The sequence below is a fragment of the Penicillium citrinum genome, assembly GCF_028827155.1.
Source record: "Penicillium citrinum strain IBT 23319 chromosome Unknown utg000010l:1.0-1229701.0:1.0-1230130.0, whole genome shotgun sequence".
In the NCBI taxonomy this organism is placed as follows: Eukaryota; Fungi; Ascomycota; class Eurotiomycetes; order Eurotiales; family Aspergillaceae; genus Penicillium; species Penicillium citrinum.
This window is the reverse complement of record NW_026622695.1, coordinates 824,445-845,771: the sequence shown is the minus strand read 5'-3', so window position 1 is coordinate 845,771 and position 21,327 is coordinate 824,445. Positions and strand designations below refer to the sequence as shown.

Sequence of the window (21,327 nt, the reverse complement as noted above, 5' to 3'; positions counted from 1 at the left end):
GGACAAGGACAAAGGAAACATGGCCAAAGAACGCCGCAGATAAAAAAGCAGATGGGATGGTGATGCCACGCGCAGATGGCAATGCAAATGACAAATGGTATCAAAAGACAATATGACAGACATGCAAAGAAGACAAAATATATAGGTCTAAATGCATGAAGATCTTCCATCTAGACCTGCCACGAGAGGATAAATGGAAGGCACTGAAGAAAATAATCCCAAAAATTTCACCAAACCGACACCAAATGACATGCAAAAAGAAGTTGAAGCAATGTACAGTTCGAATGGGGAGAGAACGAAGACATCACGCATCATTTCAGTGCTCCTGATAATCATCTTCCTCGCCAGGAAGGATAATTTCGTGACCAGAGCCTTCGTAAACAAAGACAGCTGCTGCGCAGCCAAAAACAGAGACGATGGCAATCAACCACCAGGCAAAGCCGACCATACCAATCTCCAACCCGTAACCGTACCATGCACCGGAGAAGATGGGGCCAATAGTTCGGAAAGCAGATGATACTGACTGGCCAATACCGTGAATAGTACCGAGTACGGACGGATGCGGCGAGCAGTTATTCAGGAGAATGATAGACGTCGGTAGAGTAAAGGTACGAGCGGTGACCTGGAGGAACAGAACGATAATGATCCAAATCCAAACCCAGGGGCCATTCGCCTGTCCTGGCGGTGGGGTAGAGGAGGGAGCCAGAGAGATGTATGGCGCCAGCGCATACGCCAAGGGGAAGAGAGAGAGGAAATATTGGTAACTCTTGGCTGTTCCCAATCGTCCGTTAATGGAAGGATATATGGTGAACTGCAGCAGCATGCCAATGACACCGAGAATGGCAGTTGCAAAACCAACACTCTGCGGGAGCATGCCAAGTCCACCAGTGAAGCCGAAGGGGAGATTCTGAGCCGGGGCGGCGGGGTCATTGGCGTCGTAGCGGGGAGTGGAGAGGAAGAGTAGCCAGAGGTTGTTGAAAGCACCCATTTGGAAATCAAAGAACGCCTGGGCAAGAAGCGTACACCAGACATTCTTCGTCCAAATCCTGTTGAATGGCAAAACACGCTTGACACGGACGGGTTTAGCCTTCTCTTCCATTTCGTAGCTCTCAGAGCGGTCCAGAGGTCGGCCCATGAGTGGACCTTCCTCGTCATAGTCGCGAAATGGAAGCCTCGAGTAAATGGGCGAAGATGTGCCCACCACGCCACGCACACCGCGAGCGAAGAATTTCATAATGAATGAGCCCAGGCCGGGCTTGCCCTTGCATGCTAGTAGAGTCTCCTCCAATCCATAGCCTACCAGACAGGCGCAGGTCGAGAGGAAGAGAAAGTTGGCCAACATGGGCAGAGAGTAAGGGTACTTTTCTAACCATTGCACGCCATTCTCACCACCAAATGAAGAGTTGGGACCAAACAGGCGAGGATAGCTCTTGACTGGGTCAGCCAGCATGCCACCCATTACTGAGTTATAGTTAGTATCAATTCAGGCTACCTATATCCAGGGAAGATGAACAGGCTGTTCAAAAAAAAAAAGAACATACCAGGACCAAAAAGCGAAGCAACATTGAAACCAATGGGCAAGATCAAGAAGGCGCGCGAATGATATTTCTTCTCTTTAACATTCTCGGCAATCATTGTTCGAATAATTCCAACAGTACCATTAATAGCACCTCCAAAGGAGCGCCAGAAAACCGCCTGCGCAAAGGAAGTCGAAAAGGCAACACCCAAACACGATACTGCCGTCCCTACCAAGCCGACCAGCAGCACAAAGCGACGACCACCCCATTCAGCATCCGCAACACGACCCCAAGGGATAGCCGTCGCGAATTGAGCCGCGGTAAAAGCACCCTGTAGGATACCAGCCTGAGTTGCGACGTCAGAGTCAGATAAGTTCTCATCAAAAGATTTCAATTGGTAGAACATATAAGCCTGCAACGAGGCAATCTGAAGAAAGTCAAAGACACGACAGAGACCAAGTAAAGCCAATTGGCCCTTTCGAGGCAGGGACATCCATGTTACTGGGGGCGGGCGCGCGAGGACAGGCGGTTGGGCGGGGATTTCCGTCTCCTGCATAAGCAGGGCCTGCGCATGGCTTTGTGAACGCGAGCGCACATGGCCATGCGACGAATTTTTGCGAACGTCCAGATCCATGGAAGTATTCCGGATCATGTCGGGGGCATCGAGGCCAGAGTCGTCGGAGGGGGAGTGACAGTAGAGGGGCCGGCCTCGTCGACGCTAGCGAGGGAGATATTGGATTCGCGGCGTCGTCGTGGTGCAGCTCCGTCAAGGTTTGGAGAATCGCCGGGACCCTGGGTTAAATTGTTATAGCCAGTCGACCAGGAGGTCGTACGCGCATGGCGGGCATTATTTGATTTATGAGGTTGGGACCTGGTAGGCATGGAGGAATGTGTATGTAAGCCGGGACAGGGCCGGCCGGGCTGGGGAGGGTCAGAGTGGGAATTGCCGACGTCAGGCGATTGAGAAAAAAAAAGGTTGTGTTGGGTCTGTTTCAGTGGTAATTTTGCGCGGCGTGGAGTGTAATTGGATTGGCCAAGGGATAAGACTTTTTTAGTTTGGTTGAAAGGGAGGGGGGAAGAGGGAGGAGGAAATGGAGAGAGAGCGAGGAGGTAATAGAAAGTTGAAGGATTGTTCCCGTTTAAGCCGTGATGATCTACTCCTACTCCGTGTCCCCTGTTATGGTTGTTTTAATTACTATTGTTGGCAGTATTTCAGAATAGATTGGACCTAGAAGGTCTGGAATCTTTGTCTAATATGATTGGGTCCACTCAATATACTTATACTGTACAATTTGTAGAGATGCACTTGAAGTACAGTGCAGTATAGTTAGTATACTATCTAACATGTACATTCTACCGTGTAGATAGTTCACTATGAAAATGAAGATATACGAATAGTACACAGCAATTGAGCTGGAATTGTGATTTACGTACTGATGATCTGATTCCATACTGTATATCTGTTCTCTATCTCTGTCTCTGTAATTGTACATTCGTACCTCGTATGACCTACTTGATCCGGTGTGATATGCACTCAAACTGGCCTATAACAAGTCTGTAACGAATCTGTAACAAACCCGTAACAAATTTGTGACGCGCCAGGTCCACATGACAGTACCGTATTGTCACATCAAAAACCGATCAAACGAGCTTGCGACGCCTCTCCACCATCAACAACTCATCCATTTAGAACATTCGCCCTTGGGGAATACTCTTGGCAATGACGAACTGCTGTGGGCCTTCGTGTACTAAACAGATCCATTTGAGCTGTCTATTTCTTTTTCTTTTCCAGACTATCCCCACACACCTATCGTTTCCAGGCGGAGTCATTTAGTGCCCGCCCTGGAGCAATGCTCGAAGGAGAAAGAAAAAAAAAAAAGGAAAATAGAACCATCACCATGGGGATTCAGCCACTGACGCTACCTTGTATTCTTAGGCCAGAATGCACTGAACGGATATTCTGATCAATTTTATGCATACATACGCATTTGTCCACGCAACGCCCGCGCAACTCCTGCGCCGCCCGGAGATTTCTCTATTGTTATACTCCGTATCACGTACCGAAGACTCTTTCAGGAGTACGGCAACACTTACATCTCGACTGTGTTTACTTCACTGTAATAGCCCGACCTCGTGTTTGACATGGATGATCAGATCCCGCGTAGGCACAGCATATGGAGTACTTCGACCAGCTGAGCCACGGTCCCTACTCCCCTGATAATCACGATCATCCGAGCTAATTATCTTCTCCCGCGACTCTGGAGAGACTTATCCTGCCTCTTTAGGCAATTGATCTTCTTCAACGATCAAAGCTTTTTTTTCCCGATAGTCTTCTCTCCTGGTGTCCCGCATTGTTCTAGTACATCCTGCATTCGCAGTGTGAGACTGTGCTCCAGCGTTTCAAAACCTTCACTATGTATCATGTAGAATGTCCTAGATACAAAATAACCCATCAATCAATTATTTACAGCAAAAATTAGTGAAACGATTCCGAGAGACAAAGACCGTTGATCAGTTTCATCTTATTCTGTATCTGGAGGGTCTTTCCCTTTCTGCTACGCTTAAGGCACTCCATATGGAGAACCGTTCATTCTTGGAATTTTGAACTCTTTTCGCACCAATCATTCACACTAAAAGCTTACTTATAACGGCAGTTCCCCGGTCAAAACTCTCGAGACAGAGTTATTCCGGGAAATCTCCACAGGACACCCGACGGGCTCCATTTCGTCGTACTGTACATAGAACCACAGAATGAACACTAGTCATTCTTCCCAGCTACATGAATTCAGCCACGGTCTATCTTTGATCTGCCAAGGCTTCAATAGACATACATAGGCCAACAGGAATAAAGATCAGTTCAAAGCGCCAGCGCTGCATGGACGCGTATGTCTATATACGTATACTCTATTAGTCTACATAAACGAGCCAACAGTTGCAAAATCCAGCCATTGAGCAGGATGGAGAATTATGGTTGGTCCGGGCCTAAATGCAGGCGTGGCGGGTCGGATAGCTCGGCGTTAGGTACGATTTTCTCGGGTATTCGTATTTCGACTCATTGCAGTTGATGTTGAATTTATTATCACAATTTTATAATGTCCAGTACATGCAATAGGGACAGAATATGCACTATGTGTGAGTATGCTATGAAATATTTGAACAAGGGAATCAATGAGTGACCTGCCAGCAATGCAAGTGGGAGGGTGGACAATGCACCAGAAAGAAAAAATAAATGTGAAGGATGTATGAGCGAGAAGCGAAGTAGAAAAAAGAAACTCCCAAGATCAGTCAAACACAAACAGACAAATTGCTCATTCGGTCCGTTGACGCTGGTGTTGGCGCCTGGGTGGACTTCGATCTACGAGCGGAAAATAATACATTTCGGCTGAAGCGGTCCACCGCCGCCAATTCCACCAGGGCAGTTCGTCTTGCAGTGGAGATTTGTGCTCGGCGTAGCCGTTCAGTGTTTCCGAGGATTCTGTGTCTGTAGTCAACGCGGCCAGCCGTCGTTGACGATTTAGATAGTACCGGTAACCATAGTATCCCGCCGCTATGATAGGGACGAGCACGAGGAGCACGGCTCCCCATGCAAGGAAATCTATGATAAGTGCGTCAGTAATCGATCATGAGCGAGGTTGATTGAGATCTGATAAAGGCGAAAGAAGGGGTTCGCTTACGACCTGAGCTCCACTTATCCTGATAGTATGTAGCGCCTGTTGTATGTGGAAAGCCGGAAGGATATGTCCAGACAACGCCGTCGTGCCCGGGATCAACCCAAGGCACGGTATTCACGCCGACAGGAGGAATTAATGGCTGGGCTGAGTCTTCGCCTGGGAATCCATAGCCGGGTGCATCAATACAGCTCTCATCTTGACAGAAGTCACGCAGTTCCGAGGATGGAACGAAAGTATACTTTATCCCGGACCTGCCGAGGACCTTGCCCTGTTTGTCGATAGCTTCAGCTCGGACCCAGAGATAGAAGCTGTTATTGGTATACTCGGTTTCGAATCCGGTTTTGTTGACCTGGTCAAGGAACGTCCATGGACCAGTCATGTTGTGGGCACCGAAGAACTTCCAGGTCTGGACGCGAGTAGCTCCATTCCAACTGACATAGAAGGATGTTGGGGAGAAGGGCTCTGCAGCTCGAGAGTATGCCCAAAGAGCAGGAGAGTCAGTCGGGTTACCCTCCCACTCGAATTTCTGAGCGCGATAATTCATCAAGTCGTTTCCAGAGACATGGGCCCAAAGCACCAGGTTGCCTTCTTCGTCGTGTTCCGAGACATAAGGATTATTGCCCCAACCCATGAAGACATTCTTGTTCGGCAGGCGCTGCAAATTGCCTTGACTCGAGCTGACCAAATCATTGATATAAGGTCTGTAATCGCGCACTTGGATCGCTGTATCGTCGACATGATCGATTAGGATAATCATTCCACCGGAATAAGCGTGTGTCTGGTTAAACCCATTATAGCCATTATTGTAGAGCGAGATCAGCGTGTGGGTAGCATTCTCGAATAACCAGCGTGCATCATGTTGCTGCGAAAAGCTGAAGTTGATATTGCGGAAAGTCGGCTGTGATCCATGTAATCGCCAAACAACAGATCCATCCTTACCGGAAATCTTGTAAACGGCGGACGTGTGCCGTGAGGAAATCAGATAATCTCCATCTTTATTCTTATCGATTGAGTTGATATGGAAATAATCCCAAGGTTCATGCACATTCAGTCCTGTCCCGGATGTGTCTGTATGCGCGGGCCAAGTATAGCTGTTCGATGGGTCGACATGGTCCAGGGATCGCCATTCAAAAAGAACCTTGCTGGTTTCAATATCGATTTCCTGGAAAACACTCTCCATCAACCATCCCAGCCCCGTTTTGATGTTCCATGGTGTCATATCGAATTGGCGTTGTTGGTAAACGGTCATTAACGCGGTTTTCCCGTTGTTGATCGGGAGAAATTCATGCATGTCGCTGGATGCCATTCCACCACCTGGTTGGACTGATCGTACAATACGATAACTGCTATCCAAGATAACACCATGTCCGCGACAATACCCCTTCTGCTGATTACCCTGGAAAAAGCAGAGATGATCTGCGCCCTTATATTTACAGACATGCATGCCATGGGCATTTCCAGGCCCGGAAGCACCCCAACCACTCCATACTAACTCCTATAATGAACAAATTATGTTTGGTCAGTAAAAGTTCCATGATGTCAGCGCGGAGTGTGATCGCAAATAGTGGTTTGCGCTACAGTCACTTGGCGCACGTACTCCAGAGTTATCAAAGATGTATGGACCCGGGTTGTCGACCTCATATGGCGTGATAAAAATGTATCCCGGGCTGACCTTTTCCTTGTCGATAAGCTCGATGTCAAAGAGGGGAGGGTAAATGTCTGGCCGCTACAGGGACAAGCGCATGAGTTAGCAATTAGCCAAGCGGATGGAAACACCATTTTGAATGGATTCAAACAAAACACAGGGGCAAGATAGGACGGCATTTATATGGTAAACACAGCAAGCTATTGGAAACAACGAACCGACTTATAAAAGGCCGTCTGTGCGACAACATTCCTCGCGCATTGTAAGAGGAGGATCAGGAAGATAGAGGTAGTCCTCCACAGAGAAGTAGTGGCAAGCATGAATCTCCTCTTTTTTACATCACCCCGCGAAGGGATGGCGCAATATGAAGAATGAAGACTGCAACGGCACGAGGGAAGAGAAGGGAAGTCTAAGCATTAATGGAGACGGGGAAGAGAGAGAGAGTACGAGATACGACTGCTGTCAATCCAATCCTGCAGCGGGGACTTTGTTCGGTGGAGCTGAGATGGCGACGAGTCTCCACGCTGATTGGACTTATATTGTTTGAAATCGACCAGCCAGTGGGCCCATTTCCAATACTTTAAGGATTAAGGTCGTTTGCCAAGATGCTGCCCAGACAATTCCAGTGCTTGATTACTGCGGGGACATGGGTGTTCCTCCGATGGTCATACTCTATTTTGTATGCTCTGAAAGACATAGTATATCCCATTGAAGACCATTCTTAGAATGAGGGCCTACATTTTCTCGCCATTGCAAAAATCAGGGGATATCCGGAAAATTCAGAGTTTGTGGTTTGTGGTGGATGTTGTATGGTACGGTAAATTGGCTGGGCCGCGTCATACCTCGCGGCTAAACAACCACGGGGGCCCAATGCTATGCACCGCCTCACAACTCAGGGGGACCCCCCGCCAATCTCCGCACTGTCGTACTTTGTTGTCGTTGTTGGACTATTGTATGTATGTTCTTAACTTTAAGGTCAATCTCAAAACAAATTGTTGTAATCTGGTCAGTCTAGTTGTGCCAAGCTGTAATCTTGTTAGTATTATTGGAGGTCGCCAATAATGCCGACCAGATACCCATTTCTATCGAGGATATTGTGAATGGACAGATCCGCAACTGGAGGGTCAAATTGATCATCTATGATATTTTCAAAAGTTTCACAAAGCTAAGTAGAAATAGCGGTCTACTTTCAGTACGACTAGAATGGCTCTGTTGTTCATACTTGTGGATTTAAAGACAGAAGAAACTCGAAATATAGAGGCGAAGGTCATGTTCTGTTGAACCTGTTGAACCTGTTGAACCTGTTGAACCTGTTGTATAAACCTTGCTGTCGATTCCTTCTGTTAACCTCTCAAATATCCAATATCTCACAGACATCATGTACTGGGTGCTTTATTCCCTATGTACCGAACTCTCCTTCCTCGCCTAATATTCAAAGATCAATTGTCTGCAATCCGAAGCCCCCATGTTTAAATATATCCAGGTACATACATTTTCCAAGTCTGCGGATGAATTTCACTATTAGAAAAGCATACATTATATATATTTCGCTCAATTCTCCGAGACCTCTCTAAGTTTTACCTTTTCCCGCGATGTTTCTCATATAATCTAGAAGCCGTACATAGTCCTCCCCACCGGGGTAAACAGGACGGGATGAAGGACCATAGACTGGGTGGAGCATACAAACAGCGGTAGCAGGAACACTCTCTTGGACAAAACCAGATCCATATTACTCCGTGGTCATTTTGTCCTCAGTAAAAACGATTAGGCTCTGATTAGCTGAATGATCTTCGATAGTTTCTCCTGGCCTGAGGTACATACTGCCAGATCCAACTCGCCACACCTCAATCGGGGAATTGGCCACGTGCAGTGGCTTGGGATCCCATTTGGGCTTAGCGTGTAACCGTACTTTGCTTTGCCGACGATACAGTCGCGATACAGATACTCGAACGGGAACTTAACACCGAGTCCGAATTGCTGAAGCGGGACCATTGCGTATGCTGCTGATGACTTTGTGGCTTTTATGGCTGATAATTGAGATTTTGAGGGTTGGTTTCGTGGCCTTGCAATATTTAAAATATCTTTTCTTTTTCGTACAAAGTTTTCATACAGTGACTACTGTATGGTGACGAGAACGAGGCAAGAGCGCGTAATTACACTCCAAACTATTTACCCGCATCGACCCATGCAAAAACAGGATTGAACGTGTACCACACGAACTGTGTGCAATATCAGGAAATGATCTGATACTTATGAGGGGTCCAACCACTGCCAATTTATACTGTTGCTATGTACTATGTAAGGTGTGCAATAAGGTAAATAAAGTACGAAACTATACATAATAACAGTGTCTGTATAGTTTTCTATTTTGGCACCCGCTTTTACTACTACGATTAGCTAGTCGTCGTTAAGAGATAAATAGCCCATAGAGAAATGCACGATGAGCACATCGCATCGAACATCCAGCTTAAAGCCAAACAAATACCCAAATACATCTAGATCCATCACTATCAATAGACAAGGTTCGTAGTACAAAGTTTACTCACCCACGCGTCCACCACGAGTCCCGAGTGCACAGCCTACCTTAAAAGCTTCCCGGCACGAGCCATCACACGTCCCCCAACGCAAGCACACTACGTATTCCACCGGCACAACAGGGAAAGCTACGAGCGGAACTGAGGGGAACATGAGACTCTTGACGGAGCGCCTAATTTAGCCGCAACGCCCCTGTAACAAGCCTAATGCCTATTGCCCACACGCTGCTGGCCGCGAATGCGTGGCTGTTTTGCCAAGACGCTAGTATGGCCAAGCAATATGTCTGGCGTCGCCTTCGTACGAGTACGAACCACTTTGTGGCCCGTTGCCGGGTGTTTATCGGGGAATTTGAAGGTTGGTTTAGATGGGAGGGGGGTTTTCCTTTATGGTGGTTAGTGCTACAGGCGGTGTGTTGAGGTGCAAATTTGTTTTTCGGTGTGTACGGAGTATACGATGTTTAATTGGAGATTATTTTGGTGAATGTGGTTGTATACATAGGCACGTACTGCAAGGCATAGACCATTGCAGTCATTCGGCCTTACCATGCTTAGGAGAAATTTCTAACTTGATGCATGTGAAGGATTGGTTGATGTGATTGAGAGTGATGTGTACCATCCCTTGCGTCCGCATGTGAAAGGTCTATCCTTTGATGTGCAGGGTGCTTCCAAGGCTGTTCAAAAGCAGGGCTGAATCAATCATACATACTACAATACTTTTGATCTACTTCACAAAGAAATGCAAGAAAATGATAGATGGATTCATGTTATCAACCGTAAAAATAATATATACCACGAAGGATTACCATGATGCAGAGATGGCTTTTGATGTTCCATGGTGGTGGTAACCATGCAAAAAGAACAGAACACAGTAGGGATATTATAAAGAAAATCTGTAGTGACCAGCTCACAAAACGAGCAGCGGAAAATAGGAAAAAAAAAAATTATCGAAACCAAACTACCCCCGCCAGCGGTGCCCGCACACACTGTGGAGCCAGCTCAGAAAGAATGCAGAACAATGCAAGGAGCTGTTTATTTGGCAAAACGCTTCCAGGCCATAGTGGCAGCGAAACCAGCAGCCAGAATCGTACCACCCATAGTGACAGCTTGCAGGGCAGCGTTCATCATTTGGTGACGGTTACGGGTGCTGCAGCGCTTGTAGAAGTCGGCCATATCGTTACCACGAGGGAAAGGAGTGTCGGGAATTTCCTCCTCGAGGAATTCGCAAAGAGGACCCCAGCCGTCGTTGATGTTGTATTCCAAAAGACGGCCCTCGGGAACCAAGCTGCGAACCTCAGCAACGTGCTCGTTGTAAACCTGCTTGCCCTGACCCTGGAAATCACCACGGAAGAAAGTCTCGAAGAACTTGTTCAGCATGGGGTAGTACATGCCAGCGGCCCAGCTGAAGTTTGAGACGAACTTGTGCTCAGGGTCACTGACACGCCAGTGGACGGTCTTCATGACGGAACTAAGAATATGTTAGCTCGCTGCTGTAATTCAAAGAAGGCAGTAGAAAACCGTACGCGTGCCATGAGTCAACATCACGGGTAGTCAAGATGACCTTTGCGTTGGGGTAGGCTTCAATCAACTCCTTGGCAAAGGCACAGGCAGGCCAGTCGCACACGGCTTGGCAGTCGCCTAGAAGTTGGTCCCATTCCTTGCGGCCGAACTCGCCTTCGCCCTTGTACTTGGCGTTCAGAGCATCGTGCCACATCAAGCAATCCGGCGGGTTCTCAACACTGGCGCACATCATGTGGTAGCACTTGCCATAACCCAGACGCTCGAGGGCTTTGCGAAGAGCTGGAATATAGAAGTCAGTTTGATATTGCCTTTTTTTTTTTACTTTACTTATGATTTCTTCATTCATGTAGATCTTCTAACTCACATGCAGTACCGGTACGGCCAACACCAAGGGCCAGTACCTTCATTGGCACAGTGCGGTGGCACTTGCGACGGTCAATGTTTGTGTCGCTGGTGAAGATATCGGTTATAGGCTGAGGAGCCAAGTTATCAGAGAGAGCGAGCGACATTATGGCGGTACGATATCTTGTGGAGAGATTGAAGAAGGTAGAAGGGAGTAATGTTTAGAGAGAAGAGAAAGAACGAGTGATGTGCCGGAGGAGTGGGTATTAAAATAAAGAAGGGATAAGACTATAGAAGAAGTCTAGAAGGGGGCAGCGGATCGAAGGGTTGATATTTGATAAGGGGTGGAATTTAGAACAACAAAAAAAAATTAAAAAAGAAATGGAAAATATGGAAAAATGCCCATGTTGGCATGGATCTGAGGCTGCGCTGGATTGCAGCGGGGTGGGAATCTGTCACAGCAGTTCAACGAATCAACGTGGATGAACCGAGCAATTGTGAAGGTTTGCCCCCCCCCGCGAGTGGCGAGTGTCCACAAGCTGTCAATCTTTTCCTGGTCAGTTTTGTATACAGTGGTGGGAATTGTGGTATTCTACGACAGTACATATATGTAAGTACTGTAGTAGGATTGCATGTATTGTGAGTTCTGATACTCATACTGTAGTGCATGTAGCTCATTCTGCTCATGCCGCTGAATATAGTATCTCTGCCCTCCACTGCTCTGATCTTCTCGGCTCTTCATCAAACTGGTAATACCAAGAACCACACGACGTCACCGGCTGACGCAGGGAGAGGATAGTCAGGGGGGCGGACCAGGTGGATCGTGGAGGAAAAGGTTGTGTAAATACCGGTATGCCAAGACTGGGACCACGTATGCTCGGCGTTACGATATTTTAGATCTTCCATCTTCTGCTTGGACGTCTGTATTACACAGAGCGCTAATACCGTCCAATTTCCACATTGAACAACATGTGGTCCTTTTGCTTTTGATGGTGATCAAAATTCTGGGACGGAGTTGTGGTCCCCGGCTGTTGACGACGATCCGTGCCCCTGACAACGTTGATTGGATCCGAGGCCGGAGAGGCAACGCGTACTCGGTTCGATAGTGGAGACTATCCATTTCTGAAACTGAGGCCTTCAAACTGGTGCCCAGGCCTATCCAATACATACTGTACTGTATGTATGTCTGTATTGGTCTTGGAGTTCTTGGTGTGACATTGCAATCCCTAGTCTTCCGGACGAATCGTGATAGGTTTATCACTAAAGATGCACAAAAGACGAGTGAAGAATAACGTGAACTCTGATAATCTCCGTCGGATACCCGTAAAACCCCTCAAGATAATTCATACGAGCCGATCATCAATTTGCTGATCCAGGGGCACGCGAGCAGAACCCGGCTGTTGGAACCAATGCTGAACTGGTAGACGAAAAAAATGCCCCGCTCCACCGGCTCAGATTGATTGATTGAATAATGAGTTGCGGGAAACGGTTATGGTCGAGACCGAGGCGGCACAAGTTCCACATGCCAAGAAATTCAATATACTCCGGACGCTCTCGTTGTCTCCTTCTTGACCGATGATCAGATGCTGCACCAGTGTGTTGCGTTGCCCGGGACTCCTCTGTACTGTAGCTGTATTCGTTTCCACTCATCAGGGCGGTGCGGTGTTCCGGAAAGATGAGACCGAATCCGCGGCGGATGGACATCCACACCAGTTGGGATCTTCAGGGAACAAAGGGAACGAAAAATTCTCGGAGGTTGTCTTGTTCTGTCGGGGGAGGTTGCCCGTGTTACTCTATGAGAGCACACTTGAGTATGTTGACCCTTTGTCGCCGATCATCTTCGTATTGTACAGAGTAAAGGGCATCATGTTCCAGAAGGATATTCGAGGACAGGCTTTGAGGTGGAGGACAAGTCCAATCTCATGGCGCAGTCTCATTAGCCTTGGTCAATACTGGAGTAAGTAGTCAGTGGAATGATGGGGCTGTGAGTGAGTGGTGTAGTGTACTACTGCGGTTAGTATAGTACTGTAGTGGTGAGTAGTATGAATCACCAAGGTGAACACTCATAGTCATTACCCCCTCTTGCACACAGCATAGAGATACATCCAGTCTCATTGCAGACAACAATTCTGGGTCTCAAAGCAAGTTTAGAATCTGCGAGATGGCTGAAATATAAGGGCGTGCCAAGACATCAATGGTGTGTGTTCGCCATCGATGACCACAATCACCTCACACACAACCAGATCGAACTAAGGGAAATTAGCCCTACAATCATGATGGACGCCATGGAACCATTAAATAGTCATGCTCAATCAAATAAGCTTAACCACCGTCCCCTCTCTCCCCTCTCTCGTCCATTCAGACCCCGCTGACAGTGACGGCAATGTATTTCGGCAGTTCAGAATCCGGCAGCCTGCGCGGAAGTAGACCCAGTATGATATCGCGGACCCTGAGCGGAATGACAATCATCGTCTCGGCGGACAAAAAGGAGCAAATCTTACGAACTTTTAAGCCTTGGCATCAGTTCAGCCCTATGAGAGTCGAAGGATATTCCGACATGCGGACCCAAAGTGATGGCATACTCCATTTTAATGACGATGAGCAGGCCTCATTATCATATAGCTACAACGTATTGCACACACTGGAGTCCTCCTTAGTGTATACGACTACGAAGGCGTCTATATATCTCCCTGCTCCAAGTGGACTTCGTACAATATACGAAGCTTCTCCGTACTTGGCAGCTTGAACATGGAGGATCATAGTACGAGGGTACTTTCCATAATGATCAATCACAAAATCGAATTCAATGAGTATCCTTTATGATTCCAAGACCCCTTAACGCCATGCAAATGACTTGCTGATGCACCCATATTTGTATCGCAATGTAATTACCCCCCGAGTCGAACAGCACCCTAAGAAATATTCCACAAGTCCAATCTCATTCCAATTTATCCAAATGTTCCAGTCGCGTAAGCACCACTTGCTTACTCGTCTCTTCGATCTCGCCTGCAAGAAAAACCTCGTCCAGAATCGCGTAGACCTAGTTCCCATCCTCTCATTAGTATCCGTATCCACATAGATCCCAGGAACAGCTCCTGCGGAGCGTCGTTCCATCATCGGCGCACCTTGTAAAAGTTGAACACTAGATCCAATTCGCAAACATTGCCAAAGAATTGATCCAGCACTTCGACGAAGAAATGTATCGCTTCCAGATACGCTAGCTCATTATCATTGGCGTCGACACAAACGCAAAAGAACAGTCCCGCATATCGCCGGTATACAATCTTCGTGCTGCGACGGAACTCGACAAAATTCGATTGGTATTTTTGATCTCTCGGCGCAACAAGTCGGTGGACCTGTTACAGTTGTTAGCGACGTATTGTAAAGACGCCAGGGTCGTATAGGATAGCTGCGGTAACTACCACGACTCTCGAGATGCGGATTCTGCGGGATGCAGGAAAAGACCAACCTCGCCCTTTAACTTGACCTTCTCCTCATCCTAAACCAAATAATTAATATTCATTCCCTCGTAGATGAGTAGTTGATCAATGCGACTCACACTGTATGGAGCGTACCACTTTGCCAGGCGCGTTTTGCCCCTATACCAAGTTGATCAGTAATGCGAACGTTCGGATGCTGAGCGTGGGCAACCCACTGGCGATTCTGAACAATAATGAAAGAGAGGACCATTTTGAATATCCAGGGATTCACCTGGCCAGTATTTCTCAAGGCCTCGGTTGATTCTGGGAATGCACCTTGAAGGAGTGGCGCTGCCAGCTCCCCTCCCCGATATACTGCCGCTTATCACCGCTTTATCAACGGTGCGGTGCGTCGCTGCAGGGGAGATTGTGGGGAATAAGACATGCTGGTTTTACGGGGTTTTCTACACATGGAACATTTGTAACATGTATATGGGCAAGTCGTGCATTGTTCATTGATATATAAATCTGGATTGAATACTGGAGTATGAGTTCAGGGGAGCATCGACTGGCATAAGGCGTTGAAATTCGTAAAGCTCCGATCCTTTCGGGCTAAGCAAGCAAATTTTGATAATTGTCGCTGAAAGAAAGAGAAGTAGAAAGAGATGAAGCAGGGGATAGGGAGATTCATTACATGGCAGCGACGCCTTGGCTTGAAATGGTTCAAGAAGAGCTCATACGGTTGAAGAGTCTCGTCAAACGAGCCTGTAAACAATCGAGACACATTAGCATAAAATCTCCAGACGGGATGAAATAACCCCATTACTTCGATTTCATCTATACATACCGTGTAGCTCTGCGGGGTACTCGGTTCAGTCGCCGCATGCGATTGCACCTCCGATTGCTCATCTACCTCACTTTCACCTTCATCGTATTCTTCCTCCTCATCCTCCGACGGAGGATACCATCTCTCGGGATCCCCATTGTAAACCATAAACCAACCAATTTTCTCACCAGGAGCGAGGCGATCTCGAAGTTCCTCCAATGCCGCCGTTTGATCATCCGTCAACCCAGACCCTTGTTCAACCACGTCCTCGATATTTAATCCAGGTCCGGCACCCGGCGCTGGAGCCAGACCACCGCCATCAGGGAATACGACTACCTTCGCGCCGACGTAGGCGTAATCCTGACTGACGGTGTTACTGGACTCATCGTTTGGATCATACTGCTCGATGAATCGGAGCTCTGGAAGTCGGGGGAGGAGATCTGGTTGGGTCTTGTTGAATGATTCGGTTATTAACTTTGTTGTGAGAGGTTGTTGGATGTACTCTGCGGCTGCTTCTTCGAGATTGTGAAGTACGACGTAGACTCGGATCCCCGTGAAGCCTGCCCGGGGCCACCGGAATCCGTGGAGCATGTAGACCGGCATGTGGAAGTGGATATGAAAGTGTTTGCGCTCTTGTGGCTGGAAAATCCGATCAGATCGGTGGGTAGGGTAGAGGTCTCGTAAAGGTTTAGGAGAAAGAATAAGTAAGGCGTCAGGGTGGACGGAGCGCGAATATAGGGTGGTCAGATAACAAGGTGCGCGTGGCTTATGTTAAGTATTGGACATGGTGAGGGGAGCTCGTGTGAAGTCGTGATGCATCGGATTGAACGAATCTCAATTTCCCGGGTTGGCCTTGGTCCCGCTTTTAGTCTAACGGCCCGCGCGACAGCTTGAATTGACAGGGCATTTTCTAGAAAATCTCTCATAGGACTGGAAAGTGAGTGCGAAACTGCTCAAAATTTACTCGTATTATATAAAGTAAATCTTCTTGTTCTGCCTTGACCTTTTCATTTTCCGTGATGTGGAAAAATTCGCGGTCTCGAATTAAGGTTGTTTATTCCTGATCGATCTCAGATTGGATCGCCCCCTCTTCCGCGAGATCCAGATCGGATCTGCTTGGTACATCCAAGGAATATCGAATTGTTCTTTTCTCATCTCTCAAGCGCGGATACTGATCTTTCTAGTGTAATCATTCGATATACTGCTAGTAATGCTCGTAAGAAAATGTTCTACGAGAACAGACACTCTGCTTTAAAACGGTCAGGCTCGATTTGCAAAACAGCTAACAAGCGCCAGGCCAAATGAAAATAAACGCCCAAGAGTACTATATACAGTGAGAGATACTACTAAGATAGACCGATGTTGCAGACAAGGTAAGAGGTATTTTCCATAGCGGACCAGTCTCGTCGTGCTTGGATAAGAAACAAACGATCAAGTGCTTCGTTTTCGTCTCAACCTTTCCACTAAAATCAAGTGATCATTCATATTGAATACCAGTCGGTAAGCTGCAGGATTAAGGCTTCCTTCTGAGATCTGCAAATCGGCGTGTCAACTCATCCACTTCTGGTATCCCGCCGTTACTGCTTCTCCCCTGTGACCCTGATCTTGACCCTACTGTAGTCGAGGTCGTCGCTGGCCCGTTCCCTTCTGACCCCGGAACCTTGACACGCGGATTTGGGTTGTCAGTTCTTGGGGCGGGCGGGGCAACACTGACAGGGCTCCGGCCAGCTGCAGGACCTCGCGGAGGCGTAGCCTTGCTGAGCTCATTGGTCTCTGAGGCGCGTCTAGATTCAGCGGCGTTTGCATGCGGCTTCGTCGGGGTCGCTGGTACATCACCCCCTTCATTGCCGTCGTCATCTCCTTTGGTATCGTCCACAAACTCCGGGGGTGCACTTCCCAGGTCCTCTTGCGTGTTCAGGTCCTCCTCCGGCCATGCCACACCGTATGCTTTCGCAATTTCCCGGAGATAGCTCTCTACCAAGTCCTGTCCCGGCGGTTTCACACGCAATGCCTTTAGTAGCCGATCCGGTACCTTGACAGTGTCTACTTTGTTATCCTGCGCCAGCGTCATGAATTCCTTACCGTATCGCTCCCCGAGCATGGTCCGGAGCATGGTCAGCTCACGTAGTTCATGCGGGAAGCGATGCCAAGCATAGAAGACAACAGTGGCTGCCTCATCCAGTGCAGTGTCCATATATGTATCATCTTCGTCACTGAGGGCCCCGGCGTCATCAGCGACACTAGCTTCCTTCTTTTGTGAGCCCCCCTAACCAAGAGAACCCAAACCGAGACCCCGAGGATTCCGCAGCCTTTGCGCCAGTCCCTGATCCTACCCCGGCTTGCGGTTGAGTCTGCTTTTTGTATAATTCCTTAGCGCGCAATCGTGCGCGGGTTCCCTTCTCTCCGAAAGCAAGCTGGTCAAGGACATTGGCGCGCGCTAGCAATAGTTCACAGTATAACTCCACCATCTCCATCACCTCCACAGCAATATCGGTTGCGATGACATTTTCAACCCGGATACGCGCGGATGATTCGCGTCCTTCGCTGAGGAGTTGGGAGAGCTCACGACGTTGAACGACTGAGGATGCGGTGTCTTTCTTCTGGAGAAGACGGAGACGAGGGATAAGAAGACGTAGGTTTGATACCAGGCGGGTCTGTTGATTCATTGAGTTAACTATCATAATCTCGCAATTTGATTGCATTGCGAGTAGAGGGTCTCGCGCAACTCAACGGAGTCTTTAGATGATCATAGTGCGGGGTAAGCTCTAGGCAGCGAGCTTGGAATCGCCTGAGGCACATGCAGGGAATACGAGAAGGTATAAAGCAGTCACTGTATTAAGGATGGACTCACTGTTTGCGCCGCAGGAGGCATTTTGGGAGGTGTTCGCGGTGGTTGACAAAGGAATGTCGAGGGGAGGCGGGGGATGCGGTAATCGATGGGTCCAAATATTAAAGTCTCCACTAGGCTGATAGGTGATGAAGGCAGACAAAATATGTGAGTAGATTCAGGTAGGAATGGAGGTTCGAAGAAGGATAGGCAGCAATAATTTACGTCCATTTTAATCGCGAGTAATCATATTTAGTTTGAAATGATAGACGTTCGAGAAAGACGCATTCTTAGTTTTAATTCAGGTGTATGTACTATATACTTGGAATGATTGTGCTGCAAGTAGACAACATACTTTGCTAAAATTTCTCGATTCTATGCATGGCACTAATAAAATACAAACTATGACAAAATCATTTATTATCCTTCTCAGCATCTTTCATTTCCCCACGCTCTTTCACCAAGCCAGCCAAATTCGTCCCAACATCTGATCCAAGATTATTGAAGCCTTCAATAACACCTTGTCGATCACCTTGTCCCATTTCTTGACTCATCTTGAATTTGCCCCCGATACTTTCAATGGAAACTTCAATTCCGATGATATTCTTCTTCATGATATCGATATATCGGTCCGGCGCATCAGTTACCTGCCAAGCACCAGGATTTCCTTCCTGGCCAGTATGACCCATAACAGAAGTCTCGCACATCTGAGATAAATCCTGGATTTGTTTTTGGAGATAGTCCGATGTCTCAGCCGCAGCAGAATCATAGTATATCGTGGCTTTGCCGTAGACCTGCACAGCAGCATAATTCCAAGTCGGCACAACTTTGCCGGTGGTAGGTTTAGTTTCCGTATAGAATTTGGGAGTCACATAGTGGTGATGCTGCGCGGTGAAAAGAATCATCACGTCTTGCTCGAGTTTCCCTGTAGAGGGATTGGCACAGGATTCGATCATGGCTTTAGAGTGAGGGTTTTGTCGGGCCATGTGACCCCGCAATAACCCTTTCACAGGAGTTTCTGGGTCATCGCTATAAGTGTCTAGGACCCAGGGAATATGACTGGATTGGAGAAAAGGATACGAAGATGAAGGAATTGCAGTTGTGAGCACACCCAAGGGATTCTCTTTAATGAACTCGAAGAGAGCCTTGATTGAATTTTCTGCGTGTACTGCCCGGAGATACATGGTTGCTTCAAATTGTAGTCTGTATAAGATTGTGAAAAGTGAGTCAATGTGTCAGGTCTTTATATACTCCTCTGTCCCAGGAACTATCAATTGCCATGATATAGTCGGGCCAATCACGGTGTTTTCTACTGGGTGTTGGTAATGCGGACTTATCGTTGGTCCTCCCCACCGAAGCGAACAATCCAGAGATGTGGATTAAATACGCCCTGTGTCAACCTCTTGCAGGTATTTGCAATGCCTAAACCATAGGAAGAAAGGAAGTGGGGATCCTAAAAGAGTGCGAAACCCGAAAGATGACTCTTCAACGGGATTTACTGACTACTACCAGTAACCGATCGATGACGGTAAATATTGAAGAACCAATCAAATCACTCGATGACTCGCCATTTTAGGAAATTGAAGGGAGTGGGGCGGATGACAATGACTGGAAGCTATATAGAAAATTGATATAAGGTCATTTTGCCAGGAAAAGAAAAGGAAACAAAGAAAATCTAATCTGTCAAGAAACACACTACATCAATACGTTCATTATGCCTCCCGTCAATAACGCCCATCCTGCAACTCAAGCGCTGCATGCCGATAACCGCTTGAACCTGGTCACTGACGTTGCACCGCCAATTCACCTCTCAACGACTTTCAGACACCCAGGCAATCCCAATGATCTTGTCCCGCCCGAGGACCCAATTGTAAGAGCAGAATTTGTGTCAACACCCAGTTCATTAGCTTGCAAAGACTTACGTGCTTTATAGACCGAGTTCAATGGCAAGAACTACGTATACTCTCGCGAATTCGCACCCAACGCTACTCGCTTTGAAGCGGTATTATCGTCCCTTGTGAAGGGACATGCCGTGAGCTATGCTAGTGGTCTAGCAGCTCTACATGCCGCCTTGACTTTTCTAAACCCTCGACGTATTTCCGTGGGAGAAGGGTATCATGGCAGTCATGAAGTCATCTCTGTTATTTCCCGCCTTTCAGGTCTTCAAAAGCTCGAACTTGACTGTTCTGCCGAGGATCTTGGAGAAGGAGATGTAATCCTTCTCGAAACACCAGTCAATCCGCTTGGAACCGCTTTTAATATCGAAGAGTATGCTGAAAAAGCACATTCTCGCGGCGCATACCTTATTGTCGATAGTACATTTGGGCCTCCAGGACTACAGGATCCGTTTCTGTGGGGGGGCTGATATCGTCTTCCATTCTGGGTCGAAGTATTTTGGTGGACATAGCGATATGCTTTGTGGTGTACTTGCTGTGAAGCGAGAAGACTGGTTGAAACAGCTCTATGAGGACCGGGTAGCTTTGGGAAATAATATTGGCAACCTAGAGGGTTGGTTGGGCCTTCGGAGCTTGCGAACCCTTGAAGTTCGAGTGCAGCGTGCTAGCCAGAACTGTGGTAAGTTAGTTTCTTGGCTGGCTGATGCTCAGAAAATGTGGGATCCGGCTCCAGGTACCGAGCAATATATCGTCCAAAGCGTTCTCAAAAATATTTATCATGCTAGCCTCCAAGATGAGGAGTGGCTAGTGAAGCAGATGCCCTGCGGGTTTGGTCCTGTGTTTTCGATTGTCTTGCAGAACGAGATCTTTGCGAAGACTTTGCCTAGCAAGCTGAACTACTTCCAGCATGCTACAAGTCTCGGCGGGGTTGAATCGCTAATTGAGTGGCGAGCGATGTCCGACTCCAAAGTTGACCATAAGTTATTGCGAATCAGCGTTGGATTGGAGAATTGGGAGGATTTGAAAGCTGATCTACTGCAGGCTTTCGCCTCGTTGGCGAAAGAATGAGCATGCAGATAGGATCCATTGTTGAGTCATTCAAATCATGTCATCATTCGTTTCATATTTACATG

General features: G+C 47.6%; 9 protein-coding genes across 9 annotated transcripts; 1 reads left to right on the top strand and 8 right to left on the bottom strand.

Moving 5' to 3' along the window:
- Positions 1-316: 316 nt before the first annotated feature.
- On the bottom strand, positions 317-2,169 carry N7469_011376 (uncharacterized protein; the record flags this gene model as incomplete). Its single annotated transcript, XM_056650281.1, has 2 exons — positions 317-1,461; positions 1,542-2,169. 2 exons carry the CDS (start codon positions 2,167-2,169, stop codon positions 317-319), a joined length of 1,773 nt encoding a protein of 590 aa, XP_056495345.1.
- Positions 2,166-2,399, bottom strand: N7469_011375 (uncharacterized protein; the record flags this gene model as incomplete). Its single annotated transcript, XM_056650280.1, has 1 exon — positions 2,166-2,399. The coding sequence occupies one exon, from the start codon at positions 2,397-2,399 to the stop codon at positions 2,166-2,168; it is 234 nt and encodes a 77-aa protein (XP_056495344.1).
- A 2,426-nt stretch (positions 2,400-4,825) lies between these two features.
- N7469_011374 (arylsulfotransferase family protein) lies at positions 4,826-6,967 on the bottom strand (the record flags this gene model as incomplete). The annotated part of the gene is made up of 4 exons (XM_056650279.1): positions 4,826-5,112; positions 5,192-6,683; positions 6,786-6,914; positions 6,965-6,967. 4 exons carry the CDS (start codon positions 6,965-6,967, stop codon positions 4,826-4,828), a joined length of 1,911 nt encoding a protein of 636 aa, XP_056495343.1.
- Positions 6,968-10,396: 3,429 nt separating this feature from the next.
- On the bottom strand, positions 10,397-11,394 carry N7469_011373 (sulfotransferase family protein; the record flags this gene model as incomplete). The annotated part of the gene is made up of 3 exons (XM_056650278.1): positions 10,397-10,832; positions 10,888-11,164; positions 11,250-11,394. The coding sequence occupies 3 exons, from the start codon at positions 11,392-11,394 to the stop codon at positions 10,397-10,399; spliced, it is 858 nt and encodes a 285-aa protein (XP_056495342.1).
- A 2,771-nt stretch (positions 11,395-14,165) lies between these two features.
- On the bottom strand, positions 14,166-14,917 carry N7469_011372 (uncharacterized protein; the record flags this gene model as incomplete). The annotated part of the gene is made up of 3 exons (XM_056650277.1): positions 14,166-14,267; positions 14,353-14,583; positions 14,789-14,917. 3 exons carry the CDS (start codon positions 14,915-14,917, stop codon positions 14,166-14,168), a joined length of 462 nt encoding a protein of 153 aa, XP_056495341.1.
- Positions 14,918-15,369: 452 nt separating this feature from the next.
- Positions 15,370-16,075, bottom strand: N7469_011371 (uncharacterized protein; the record flags this gene model as incomplete). Its single annotated transcript, XM_056650276.1, has 2 exons — positions 15,370-15,411; positions 15,494-16,075. 2 exons carry the CDS (start codon positions 16,073-16,075, stop codon positions 15,370-15,372), a joined length of 624 nt encoding a protein of 207 aa, XP_056495340.1.
- A 910-nt stretch (positions 16,076-16,985) lies between these two features.
- N7469_011370 (IST1 family protein) lies at positions 16,986-18,344 on the bottom strand (the record flags this gene model as incomplete). Its single annotated transcript, XM_056650275.1, has 3 exons — positions 16,986-17,738; positions 17,806-18,126; positions 18,324-18,344. The coding sequence occupies 3 exons, from the start codon at positions 18,342-18,344 to the stop codon at positions 16,986-16,988; spliced, it is 1,095 nt and encodes a 364-aa protein (XP_056495339.1).
- A 368-nt stretch (positions 18,345-18,712) lies between these two features.
- N7469_011369 (FMN-binding negative transcriptional regulator) lies at positions 18,713-19,483 on the bottom strand (the record flags this gene model as incomplete). Its single annotated transcript, XM_056650274.1, has 1 exon — positions 18,713-19,483. One exon carries the CDS (start codon positions 19,481-19,483, stop codon positions 18,713-18,715), a length of 771 nt encoding a protein of 256 aa, XP_056495338.1.
- Positions 19,484-20,013: 530 nt separating this feature from the next.
- On the top strand, positions 20,014-21,262 carry N7469_011368 (putative transsulfuration enzyme family protein; the record flags this gene model as incomplete). The annotated part of the gene is made up of 3 exons (XM_056650273.1): positions 20,014-20,169; positions 20,233-20,567; positions 20,641-21,262. 3 exons carry the CDS (start codon positions 20,014-20,016, stop codon positions 21,260-21,262), a joined length of 1,113 nt encoding a protein of 370 aa, XP_056495337.1.
- Between the last annotated feature and the right edge of the window lie 65 nt (positions 21,263-21,327).